Source organism: Poecilia latipinna, unplaced genomic scaffold (assembly GCF_001443285.1).
Source record: "Poecilia latipinna isolate Pla-1442-1.1 unplaced genomic scaffold, P_latipinna-1.0 Scaffold1586, whole genome shotgun sequence".
Lineage (NCBI taxonomy): Eukaryota > Metazoa > Chordata > Actinopteri > Cyprinodontiformes > Poeciliidae > Poecilia > Poecilia latipinna.
The window spans coordinates 94,612-107,801 of record NW_015114202.1 but is presented as its reverse complement, the minus strand read 5'-3'; the positions used below and the strand labels follow the sequence as shown (position 1 = coordinate 107,801).

Genomic DNA, 13,190 nt, shown 5'->3' with positions numbered 1-13,190 from the left:
TCTGTTTGTTTTTACGCCGGCGCCCCAACCAAAAAAAAAAAAAAAAAAAAAAAAAAAAATCCCCATCAGGATTCATATGTGAGAGTTTCAACTATTCAGCTTTTATTTTTGTTTTTTTGCTGTGAACGTGAGCTCGTAGCAATAACCTTACCGAAGTGTACTGAGCGTTTCATCGTAGTTGATATCTGCAGGACTGAGGGCAGCTACCATGGCTGTTCTTGAATTACCACCTGATGAGAAACGTTGACGAGGCACTTCAGTCATTACTTTGAATATTGTTTTTTTTTTTTTTGGGGGGGGTGGGGAGGGGTTTCTCCCCCACTACGGTAAATTAAATAGTAAAATTTACTGAATCGAGGAAGGGCTGAAGATGCACTCTGTGCTCTTTAAATGCCTCTTCCGAAGATAGAAGGAGCTTCTCGTCTTATTAGTTTGAAATACAGTCTGCTGACAGTGTTCTTCTTAAACTGGCTCAGGGTAAGGCACACTTGCTTCGGATATTTATTTATTTATTTTTTAAATATATTGCCGCTTCATTTTCTGTTACACAAATGGGTCACTTGCTATGCAGAAATAAAGACTTCAAAACACATGAGAGATGAAGATTTCAACAGATTAGCACATTTATCAAGCACCACTAGGGTTCATACCGAGGTTCTCCCTCAGCAGCCAGGTCAGAACAGAATCTCTGTAAGGGATGAAGTCCGTCTTTTTCTTTTTCTTGCTCTGCAAAGGAACAAAGTTGCTCAAATTAAAGCTGGGAAATAGGTTTGAAAGAATTCTCAAAATAATGGTGTTTCATTAAAAAAACAAAAAAAACAAAACTGCTGTGAATGACAATACAAGCAGAAAACTATTCTAATGACTGTCGGGGTAATTTTGCATGTTGCCTAAAAGCACCGAACATTAGGCGATGAAACGGGAACAGCTGAGACTGTGCAACTTTAACACTATGAACATCAATGAATGATTGTTTTCGGACGTTAGCTGTCAAAGTGTTTACCTTGCTGGTACAGTTATCCTGTGTAAGCAGGCATTGAAAGGACAAGAGGAGAGAAAACAGAGGGGCAGACGTTACAGCATGCCAGGCGACAAACGACACGCCCCGAGAATGCAGGGTCAAGTTCAAGAGAGGAAAGAACGGCCTGAGACTGAGGAGGAAAGAACCGGCAGAAAGTGGAACGTCAGGAATAAAAGCGCTTACCACTTCAGCCAAGGCAGAGATGACCTTCCCTAATGTGGTGAGAGATTTGTTGATATTTGCTCCCTCCTGCAATAAAATAAAACATATTAATTAAGACACTTAGGGAGGACATCCGCCGTCTGACTGGTGATGCTTTGTGCCACTTTAGATGAGACTCTTACCTTTAGTCTGGTACCTTTGGCTCCAGTGGAATCTGCACGTTCACTTCCTGCCAAGTCTACCAGACTAATTTTACTGACCTGAGGAGAGAGTGCAAATCTATAAGATGCCAGACCTTATAAATAAATTAGATTTGCATTAAGGAAGTCTAAAGGATGCTAGGCTATGATATGACAAAAAAATAAAAAATAAACTAATAAATTTTTCTCCACACATTTTGATAATGGGCGTCGATATTTCTCTTCTGCTGAGAAATATGATAAAACCCACAATCACTCTTGTTTATGCAATTTAGTCAGTGATTATAATGCTAGAAACACATGATGCAGAACTAACAAACTGTTTTTATAATCTAACCCAGTGAGTTTATCCGTCACTTATTTCATAATGTTCAACTGGGAAGTCGAAGCCTTCGGGTTCTGAACGAAACGTGATCACCAGATTAGATCAGAGTTAGTCTAACCTAAACACAGCACTTTAAACAGGACATTACTGACATAATAAGAGGACCAAGAATTATAGAGAAACATTAACATTTCAGAAGCAAGTGGTTAAAACTCGTCCAAACACACATTTAAGCATTCCTGTTTGGTGAGATGCAGCCTGGCAGTAAAAACCGATAGAGTGGCTGGAGACAATGGCCATTGTTTTCAAAATAACAGCGATCTTTGTGTCTTTACAGCGTCAGAGGAAATGCTGGAAGTCAAAACTAAAATGGCTCCGTTTCCCCTGTTCTCCATTCACGGCTGAATTAAAGCCATTTTCACAAATTCACTACAGAATGTAAATTTTCTAAACAGCTGTTTAAGTCAGTCTGGCAAAAGTAAATGCAAATATTGTCTTAAATTATAATACATTTCAAAGGCACTCATTCAGTGTTTTTTTTTTTTTTTTTTAACAAAAGTCACTGGTGAAAAATCAGAATATCCCTGTTGTCATTTCTTTAGGCAATACTTTAGTTTTAGGCTACGCAATGGTCAGGCTACAAGAACATGTTCTTTGTTGACTGGGCTAAATATTTTTGATTCATTATCCTCTTGAAAAACAAAATGATGGGCCAATTTCAATTTCCTTGTGGAGTTCATCAGATTTTTAGTGCGTATCTGCTGCGTTTAAGGATTTCATGAAGCCATCAATGCCAACAAGGCTCTCAGGATCTCCAAAAAAACAAAAACAGGTAACCACCATTACACACCCTATATCACACTAAACTAGTGTGGTTTAGTGTGGACAATAAACCACACTAAACTATTTCCCCAAATATTCATTGGTTCCTTCATGCCAAACCCACCTAAAGGACGTAAAGCTAAAAAGCAGACGTGAATTTCTATTTTTCAGCCGATCAACAGAAATGAGCATCTGAGTCACGTAATACCAATAAGGACATCCTAGAAACTATTAAAAACTCCAAAGTAAAGTACGCATTTAAAAAAAACTGCTTCTGCTACTTTAATTTCAACAATCACGCCATCATTGACTCTGTGAAAAACAATGAACTCTCAACATTTAACCACAAAGGATAAATGTTTCTAAGCTTGCGAAGGGCCACTGCCCGGTCTGACCTTTTCCGTGGTGAGGTCCGTCTCGCTGTCGTGTTTCTTCTGTGTGAAGACGATGGTGAAAACCGCATGGGACCTGCTGCTGGTCTCGTTCATGTTGGTAGCAGCAACAGTTCTGTGTGTAAACACACAGGGGCGCCGTTACCGAATCACATCAAGACAGACATTAAACTGATGCTACCTCTATTAAATTAGCCGCTGTGAAAAAGAGCCGTATGAATAGTTTTGGGTGTTACGAGCACCATCGTCTCTGGGCTTTACACCTATTAGGGTGAATTGAGTCCAGGGGATTAGTTTGTGTGGCGGAGGGGGGTAATATTGTGAGGACTCCATACAGAAAGTGTGCAAGGCACAGCGAGAGGAACGGCCACAGGGGAGACGCAGGCTTTGCACGCCACGTTCTGGATATAAGCCCTCTGAGTCAGCAGAGGGAGATTAAAGCAGAGTTCACTCCTCCCCACAGCAGCTCTCTCAACACGGCAGAACATCCACGCATTTCACATTCTCCAAGTTCTTCATGTGTAAAATGTTGGTTAGCAGTGAATGAATGAGAAGTGAATTAGCACCATTGGAGGACTCAGATCTAAAGCTATTCATTCTGTTGATGGAAGAACTCACTTTAGGGTTAATATTGTTTTATTAATCATTCTATACATCCCCATCTTCCCTCGTGTCTCACCTTGACATGTAGGGGCTCAACTCACCTTGCTTTGTTTCCTGCATCCATTAAATCAGCAATGTCTGTGTAGGATGTGACAGCTAGCTTGGACAGGTCCTCCACATAGGGACCCAGCAGAGGATGCTCTCTCACCCTCAGGTTCCCTTTGTTCTTAGGATTGAGCAAATCTCGCACCCGTTCACAGTAGATCTCCATGTAACTCACCTAAAAAAAAAAAAATGTTTACAAAAATATGTCAGCATACATTTTAAGTTTAAGGCTCAGAGTTTAGGTTCTGGAAGGCTGAGGATTTAAAAATATATTAGTAACTCTAAACAGGTACATCAATCTATATTTGAAGTTTTCTTTGGGAGAGAAAGGCTGAAAAAAAAAAAAAAAAAGCTAAATATTGTGAGTAAAGCACCAGGTTGGCAATGGGGGGACGACTGTTGTAAATTGTAAATTTACCTCCACTGAGTAGGACAGCTCCTCTTTGTTGCAGTCTTCATTGATCTTCTCAAATAGATCTTCACAAAGCTGCAACACAGAAAAAGAAGATTGTTAATTCACATTAACTGAATTTGGAAATCAAAACCAGAAGGGACAAAAGAAAAAAAAAAAAGCAAGTGAAAAAGGCAAGCCATTTAACAACTTAATCAGATGATCTCAATGATTAATAAAAAAAAATGCACAGAGAGAATATTCAAGAGAACACCTCTAATAATTCAGAAAATAAACTTTATTCTGTGTGAAGCAATCTAAAACAACACAAACCATGGGAATGATTCCTTCCTGTCCCTCCTCCTGCTTGCCCATCATGGTGTAGGATTTGCCAGCTCCAGTCTGGCCGTAGGCAAAGATGCAGACGTTGTAGCCCTCGAACGCATGCTCTAGCATTTCCTTTCCGATGTCGTTGTACACTCGGTTCTGTGACGCAAAGCAGGGGTCTTCTGGCTGCAAGGTGGGAAATAAATCATTAGGATTTGCGACCGTGCTTGTTTAGGCTACCAATAGGTATTAAAAATAAGTTTTCCAGCGATCTGTGCGTCTACTCGCCGTGGTGTGTGACCAGTAGGAGTAATCGAAGCTGAAGGTTTTTGCTGGTTCTTTGGGGGCTTTGGGGTTCAGGATAGCTGAGGAGATGATGGAAAAATAAGGAAAATGGTTAAAAACATCTGGGGTGGTATGGTTCACCAATTACATCTTTGTTCATACAGCTTCAATTAAAAACTACAGTGAGAGAGTAACATTTATAATGAAACCAAAGAATAAATTACACATTCCCTTCTATGGCTTTTAAATGTCAACTAGCAAATTATAATTCTTTTTTTTTTGTTGTTGTTGGTTTTAAAAATTCTACCCGTTGCACACTTTTTTCTCTTTAATTAAAAATAAATAAAAATCTGAATCAGCAAATCAGACGTTTAAAAAAAAACAAAAAAAAAACAACCAGAAATTTCCAATATGCATTTATCCACTGTGTATTTCATGCTTTGTTGCCAAAAGGGCGTTTTTGAATCCCAGCACCGGGCGTGATATATTTGAACCTAAAAGTCACGAGTCAGTGACACATTACATCTGCTTTTCTCTTTTTTAGGGAACATGAAACGGTTCAAGTTTTCCCAGCCAGCGTGTCTTTATCCTCCAATTAAAGTTAAGCCAGTGTGAAATAACTAATAGAGGCGAGTAAACCTGTCGCAATAAGCAATGAATCATATGATGAATTAAAATGAGCTCTATTATTTCTATTCTGATGATTAATATATTTTAAAGAGGTGTCATTTTTGTTATGATTTCAGTTGCATTTTATTTCAGTTTCATTTATTGTTTTTGGTTGTTGTGTTTTTATTTTGGATATTTAAAATGTCTTCCAGCTCCAGTGTTACATGGTCTTTACAAAATTAAAGTTTAATTGGTCTTTGAGAGGGAAAGCTTGCATTGTAATGCCATTAAACTACAGTGGTTGTGATTAAACAATATTATCGTGTGTCACAATCATTTCTGGGACAATTTATTTGTTATCGTGACACACCTGGCTTTTAGCACCGACATGCTCAATTTCTTCTGCCACATTTCACATGCTTCAAACGTGCTGACACAAAGTTTCCACGCAGCAAAGTCGGTCCCCGAGGCCACACACACACACACATACACACACACACACACACACACACATATATTTCTTGACGGGAAAGAATCTGCTACCATGTCTGGTATGTCGTCCCCCTCAACCACGCCGGTTGGTGCCCGCAGGACAAGAGTCCTAGCTTCAAGGCTGCGCACTGTAAATGTAGATGTAAGGCTGCAGACAGAGCAGGATGCTGCTCACACTGCAGCGACCGAAAGCTTAGAGCGAATGTTTGCTCGTCTTTCATTTAAAGACATTACAAGGGAGCCCGAACTATTATTACGAGCATTACACTAAAGCGTCCATGCCGCGTTTGCATTTGCAATCTTCCAGAAGAGGTGTGTAGTGCCAGCTCCAGGGCTGCAATTAGCGTTGTTGTATTTAATTGTGTCCCGAAGCTGATGAGCAAATTCAAGCCCCTTTGGCTCCTTCACATCAGGGTGCTTGAGAGGCTTTTTGCATCGAGATATCGCCAGCAGAGTGCCTTACGTGCTCAGAGGATTTCAGCGCACTTATCAATAATGCAGGAGAAGAGGAGGGACAGGGATTGCATATCGCCCTCCGTGGGTCACATCATGCTGACAGAAAAGCACTGCGCGTCCTCTGAGCTGCTTTGCATTTAATACGCGGCGATTACGTCCGCACCCGAAACGAGCTTTCTTTAAATAAAAATGATGCATTTGCTCCCGCGCTCTGCAAGCCTCAGGTTAAGGTGCTCGGCCGCCGCTTCCATATTGGGCCCTGGAAGAGGATACAGAGAGATGGGTGGCTAAATAAAGACCATTTTCACCTCTGACCTGCCTCCGGAGGGAAACTGGAGAGTTGGCGTGAAGAAATCAAGGGAAGGGTTTGGATTACCGACGCCCCTAATGCCCTTTCCTGGAACAATCTACAGTTGCTATTAATGAGCTGCCGTCCTTAGCTCAAGAGGCTGCACAGCAATATGAATGAAAGACACTGGGACGGAGGAGCTCTGGTGGCAGATGGATGGGGAAATCTCAGCCTTGGGAATCAACAACTGCATTCCAGCAGGACAAAGCACTTTCGAAAATTCCTAAAAAGCATTTCTGGATCCATATCAGACGTATGGTGTTTCAGTTTAGAATAAAAAGGTATTCAGTCGTTCCTATGTAGCATTATCGCCACTTTTGATCACTAAAAGTGTGTCATTGCGTCAACGTATCAGATGAGCAGCGTCTTAATAAAGAGGAAGATAGGAGGAGGATTTGATGCCACTGCACACAAAAGCAATCAAAATATCCTTTTGGACCAGAAACCAGCATATATACCCTCTGATATTTTACAACTCACAACATGGATGTCACAAACTGACTCAATGAGGGTCTGCAGTAAACGCAGACACATTTCCACTTCAACTCCAGCAGGAGTTGCACTCCTCCATCTTGAGACGGAAGACGCATTTTTGCTGCCTCATAAACAACGTCATAAAATCTGTCCCTCTCAACCATGGCAACAGGTATAGGACCAGACTCCGGTTGCCATAACAACTTCAACTTGGCACAGACGGGAGGGGGGGAGGGGGGGTGCGGAGGGGAGGGAGGGTCGGAGGATGCGGCACGCTGCGTTCCCTTTTTCTCTCTCCTCTCGAGCATTCCTCATCGCCGATCGCTGAGAATTGCTTTAAAATACAGATCTGTGAACAATGACGGTCAATTTAAGTATGGATTTTGGGCTTATGGCGGTTCCAACACAGGAAACGTACAGAAAAGCCGGTTCTGAAAAGCTGAGGGATTTGTAACTTAAGACATTAAGCCACTTATAGAGTCGGATCCCATAAGTGATGATAACTTTTTCTACCCAAGGCTTTTTAAATAAATCACTGATACAAAAGGTGTGCCGGTGTAGCCGTTAAATATCATCATAATCTTCATATATAGTCAGAATTCGTCATTGATTTTTACTTGCTTCAAAGGATCCATATAAAACTGAGACAATTTACTCAAAATTTACAGAAATGTTATTTGAGGAAAAGCTACTGAAGGCCAAAAAAGGCCATGAGAAAACAATCAGAGCTGCACTGCGTCCATAGATCCTGTCCAAAATTAGGACTGGGATTATGCGAGCACACCACAGGAGCTCTCCATTTCAAAGCCAGGCAGGTAGCTGTTAACTAACCACATCCTGCCATCCAGAGAGCATCACTCAGCTGGTTATAGCTGGCAGACATTTTCTGCTACAGCGTACAACATGGGGTCTCATAATCCAAGCAGGAAAGCTTAGAAGAAAAAAAAAAAAAAAAAAAACACAACACACCTCCCTAATTAGGCTGTTAGGAGGTCTCCAAGCACCAGATGGGGACTAAAAGCTTTCGCCTTTCACCTGAGACAGGCAGTGAGAGTCTAAAATGGCTGAACACATCAGCCTCTCTTTTCAAGCGAACCTCTAGGGAACTGCTGGCTGTTCGCTCAGGCTGATCAATGCCAATTTAGGATCGCAAGGAGGGGAGGGTGGGCAGGAAGTGAACCCATATGTAGACTTTAAAAGGAAACAAAGAAATGCCCCCCGCTAAAAACAGTGCAGACAATCAAGGGGATCTACAATTCTGCAGAACTGAAAGAAAAGAAAAAACAAGCAAACACCAAGACGGCTGCATGAGCTGCATGAACGCGCTCGGCAGCTTAACATGTTCGGCTCATGCGAGGAGTTTCAGAAAATGTTCTGCTCAATGAGATGTCTGTTGCTGAATACAAAGCTTCTTAGTCTGCCCATGCGCACCAGCTGATGCAGCGGCAATTCATTTGAACATTTAATTTCCCACGGCAACCTTATTTCATTCAGAGCGAAGGGAGCACGACTCCAGTTGCCTCAGAGTTGGAGGAGGCAGCCAACACCGTCGACGAGTCTCCTGGTGTCACAGGCGCATCAAAAGGACAGGCGAGACCCCAAGATGGACAATCCTGTGGCAGAAGCACTGTGTCTATTTAACCCAACATCCATGAAAGGAAGATGAAGTATTACCTCATTTACATTTTCTCCTTCAACTCATTAAGAGATCGGTAAAAACGGTACGATGAAAGAAAAACTTTCTAAAAACAATCGATACTTTTAACAGCCTTTAACCACTGAGGGAGAAAACAGTCCAAAGACTTTCCTTTAGTGCAGACTAGTGTTAAAACACAGTCACCTAATCAAAGCACTAGAACAAAATTTGAATAAAAGAGAAATTTTTTGTCCTTCTATCATGGGTGAAGGATGAACATTTACTTCAACGCTGACTTTTTCCTGCCATCTCTGTGAATGGCAAACGTCTTGCAAACCCCACAAGAGCAACACAATCCTTCAGTGAGTGGCAACATGAGCATTTTATCCTCCCACTGATTAAACCAGCAGAATACAAACATGAATAATTATGCGAGTAATACTAATAAAGCTGCTGGTGAAGTTTTGCAGGGTTGTTCTTTTCTGCTCAGGAAGTTTCATTAATTGACCTCCGCCTGGGTGACTTGTTAAGACAACAAGCACGGCTGGCTGAAAGAAGACCAACACTTTCCCCTTGTGAATAACGATGTCGCAAAAAAAAAAAAAAAATAGATCAATTAATATCATTATAAATTAAAATGAACTCTGTAACTTAAATTTTATCCTATGAGAGAATGAACTTCCATTATTATGCTGTTATCAATATATTAGATAATAGCGTATTGCAAACCATAATGGTCTCAAACAGCAATATTATTGTTTATCGCAATAATTTCTGGGACAATTTATGATTCAGTAAAATTTGTTTTCATGATTGCCCCACTTGTCCACAAGAAAGGTTCACCTGTTTGGAAAAAAGGCAGAACAGTCGATGATGGTGTAAAAACTAAAATGCTATTGTAAGTTTACAGTTAGCAAGCTGTAGGCTGCGCTGTAGAAGCAATTAAATATAAATTATACATTTGTTTGATTTATTCTCTGTAATAAAATTAAACTGTTGGATTTTTACTCGGACTTGTTCACAAATGTCTGCGACCAGAGCTGCACGATGTCTCCTTGTTACATCAATCTGTGCCAACCACAGATGACAGTTTAAAACACAAAACTGAAGACATGAAGAAAATGGATTGTGACGTCACTGTAAACAGATTTGCAGCTAAAAAAAAAAAACAATCAAAATGGAAATTATCAAGGTCTTTTTAATCGATTGGTTGCTTATTGTGTCAGGCTTATTCACAACTGATATTGTTATCGCAGTATTCAACATCTTCAAGAGTATCATCTCCTTATATTGTGCAGCCTTACATACATCTGCTGGATATCTGAGATATTTATCACCCGCTGAGCATTTTATTATTTGATAGCACATAAAAGAGTCACTCCCTTTGCTTTTCCTCACCATTTCCAGGTGATTCGGAAACAAAACTCCAGCAGCATATTAGAGCCGCATGCCGTTTCCCTATACATCTTCATAGTCGGCCTGCCTGCGTCACCGTTTCTGCATGAGCGCCGGAGCGAAACAGCTGCTGACAGGAGGCCAAGCCGAACCACAGCAACGCTAATTTGGTTATTTAGTCTCCAACAGGAAGCACAAGGCTGGAACGAGGTGGTTGCTGAGGCGACCACAGAAATGTTCTGCGCGCCTTCATTTGTGCTATGGCACACTGTCTGTGTGTGATGACCGTTACCAAGGCTGCAGCGCGGGTGACAGAGTTATCACTGGATGCGGGGCTAAAAGTAGTGTGTGAGCACTGCTTGGCACATTTGACAAACAGCTGAGCTTGCTGCAACCACAACACAAGCCGTACAACATCTCCAAAACAGAATACGTGTCCCAATGATTGCATTGCGATTTCGCCGGAGGTCTAATAAATTATTCCATAAACGCAGGAAACTTTCCAGACAGGAGAGTTTGTCTAGTCATAGGAAGAATGTTCTTTACTAAATCACTTGTGACAAGGTTTCTGCTCTCTAAAGCACACATTTGGTTCAAACGACGATCATCGGAGATACACCTGGAGCTCTGAAGGAATGTACCGAGAGTTGAAAAAAACCCTCCAGTGTTAGAAGGCAGATCACGCCATATTTCTCTTCCTACGGGGGAGAAAACAAAAGGTGAAAAAAAAAAAAAAAAAAAAAAAAAAAAGAAGGACAGGAAGACACCAGGACAAAGCGTTGAATGCGGGGTAATGCATCTGACAACAGGGTCTGCAGAAAACATTAGGTAATTTGTTATGACAAGGCTTTATGTGCCCGGTCCTCCTCTGTAACAATGACTCTTTTCACACTGCTGTCCTCCTCCCTCTCCCTTTGTTTAGAGAAAAAAAGGTCCTCAAACTGGATAATTCGACTTTAAAGTGATGAAGTTCTATTAAATATAAACTCCTCAACAAAGACAAAAGGCTAGCTACACTTGTTTTAAAGCATAAGAATAACTTGCTTATAATTGTGCCCAGGTCTAACTCGAGCAGGAGCTAAGAGCTAAAGGAAGCTAATGTTGAAGCGCAGTAGTCTGCAGACCTATACATCCATTGTCCTGGAAGGTTTGGGTGCATCCCTGCTCCGGCTTGTCTGAATCAAATCAATAAAACTCGCTGACATGCCAACATCGAGTGCGTTGCATCCAGACGTTGCAGGACGCCGGCCCTCCAGGACTTGGAGTCGCTGACCTCTGCGTGGATCAGGATTCCCACTTAACCCCTACAACCTATCAAACTTAAAAGGATTGTGTCGGACGTTCAAGGCGACAGCAAGTAGGGAGAGATAGCAGGTTCGACACATTTGGCAACAGGTTTTCCCTCTTCTTAATCAAGTGGAGTAGAAACACAATCCTATAAGCTACTGACAGAAATTCAAAGCAGTAGCTGAAAGCATATCCAAGAACATAAATTTGCATTTAATTTTACCAAAAAAAAAAAAAGAACTTTGATTTAGTCCCCGTCCCACATCTACACCAAACACAGACAAAAAAAAAAAGTGACACATACATGTAAATAAAGCGACTATAGACGGGGTCGCTCGCTGAACTAGAAAGCAGTGGAGGAGGTCACAGTGTTGGTCTTTACGCCAGCTGTTCCCGTTCTGCTCTGCTGTCTATTTATACAGCAGCAGATGGCAGTTAGTGCTTCGCATGCCGACAGACTGTCAGTGACAGGAAGGAATGGACAGATTTCAGCCGCCCAAATCTTTCCGCTGAACTCCCGAGCCAAGCCTTACATACACCGCTGCCTGATACCAAACTGGGGGCGCAGCAGCAGCTTAGACAGGCTCAGCGGCCGGGCTCAGAATAACAGCGACTGAAGGGGAGGTTTCTAGAAGAGAAAACACACTAAGTCAGCAGGACTCCATTCAGAAGCAAAACAAACAGAACTTCAACAAAGAGAGGGGACACAAGGCAGGCTGTCAGCTGATGTGTTGGGTTTAAACTCAACAGGGGGAAATTTATTACAACAATAGCAAAATTAAAAATAATAATAATAACATTTTTTATTTTTCCCCGGTCAGCAAATGCACCAAATGCTATCATTTTATCATTTTGCGGCAATAATCTTTGGTGCTGATGAGGGAAAATTCAATGCTCAAAGTTAGTCTGCAGCATTCGTAACGTTTCAAATCCATTCCTTTAAAAGGAAAACTAGTTTTTACACCTTGTCGACAAAGAGTGGCAACAGGCAGGACAAAAACGGCACAGAAATGCTGTTCTGCTTGATTTCAACTCGATTTCGAAGACGCAGAGCTTGGAAATGTTGGAAAGACTTCAGGAAATCCAAGAGTTTATTCCAGAGGGAAAAGCTCGCCGCTGAGATTATATGCTAAACCCAGATCAAAACGTCAACGGTCATTATGTACAGTTTTAAAATACTAATAAGGTCCTGTTTTTACTGTGACCTTATTCACGAATGATGCCTCAAAGGTCAAAAGATATTTCTCAACACATCCTGTGTCGTGGAAAACATTCAGAATAGCACCTTAATTTCTCTTTTGGGAAGTGAGATTGCAAATCTGACACAACGAAACCAAAAGTGTTGCAAAGGAAGCAGTTCTTTCACAAAATGTTTTTTTTTTTTTTTTCCTGTAAGCAGAAGCTTCTGTGCACCACACTCATAAAAATTGAAATTGTGCCTTCCAAATATCCACTCATTTTGGATCATCAGTAAATTCAAAAGGAATCAATTGCCCTAAATCTCTTAACATGACAGAGGAGTTTCTCAATTTGCCTGAAAACAGCATGGGGATTATCATATGATCCAGGCACAGCAGCTGAGTGGGAACAACAGTGTAAACCAGGCGAGGCGGTGCAGACGGGGGGTGGGGGGGGGGGGGGGGGAGAAACACACACACACAGCCCCGCGCATTCATGGCACACAACAGGCGCCCATTTTACAGAGCGGTGACCTGGATTTCCTCAACCAGCATCCCCTCAGCAACTCAACTCTCACTTTAAATGCTTTCTGCCTTTATATAATCATGACATCATGAACACGGAGGGGACAGAGAAATCTTTCAGCATCAACTTTCCTTTGATCCTCATCTAAAGTAAGA

The 13,190-nt window shown here is 41.5% G+C and overlaps 1 protein-coding gene across 28 annotated transcripts in view; it reads right to left on the bottom strand.

Moving 5' to 3' along the window:
* Nucleotides 1–13,190, bottom strand: part of kif1b (kinesin family member 1B) — a 70,000-nt gene that overhangs the window by 40,100 nt on the left and 16,710 nt on the right. For 24 of the 28 annotated variants that reach the window (XM_015058921.1, XM_015058920.1, XM_015058922.1 and 21 more), the window contains exons 3-12: nucleotides 4,637–4,713; nucleotides 4,355–4,534; nucleotides 4,049–4,117; nucleotides 3,627–3,805; nucleotides 2,926–3,037; nucleotides 1,366–1,443; nucleotides 1,205–1,270; nucleotides 1,004–1,021; nucleotides 651–726; nucleotides 152–230 (exon numbers count right to left, since the gene is read on the bottom strand). In XM_015058921.1, the coding sequence (XP_014914407.1) occupies nucleotides 152–230; nucleotides 651–726; nucleotides 1,004–1,021; nucleotides 1,205–1,270; nucleotides 1,366–1,443; nucleotides 2,926–3,037; nucleotides 3,627–3,805; nucleotides 4,049–4,117; nucleotides 4,355–4,534; nucleotides 4,637–4,713 (934 nt within the window). The remainder of the gene's footprint in view (nucleotides 1–151; nucleotides 231–650; nucleotides 727–1,003; nucleotides 1,022–1,204; nucleotides 1,271–1,365; nucleotides 1,444–2,925; nucleotides 3,038–3,626; nucleotides 3,806–4,048; nucleotides 4,118–4,354; nucleotides 4,535–4,636; nucleotides 4,714–13,190) is intronic. The other 4 variants (XM_015058945.1, XM_015058928.1, XM_015058943.1 and 1 more) reach the window with 1 other exon arrangement.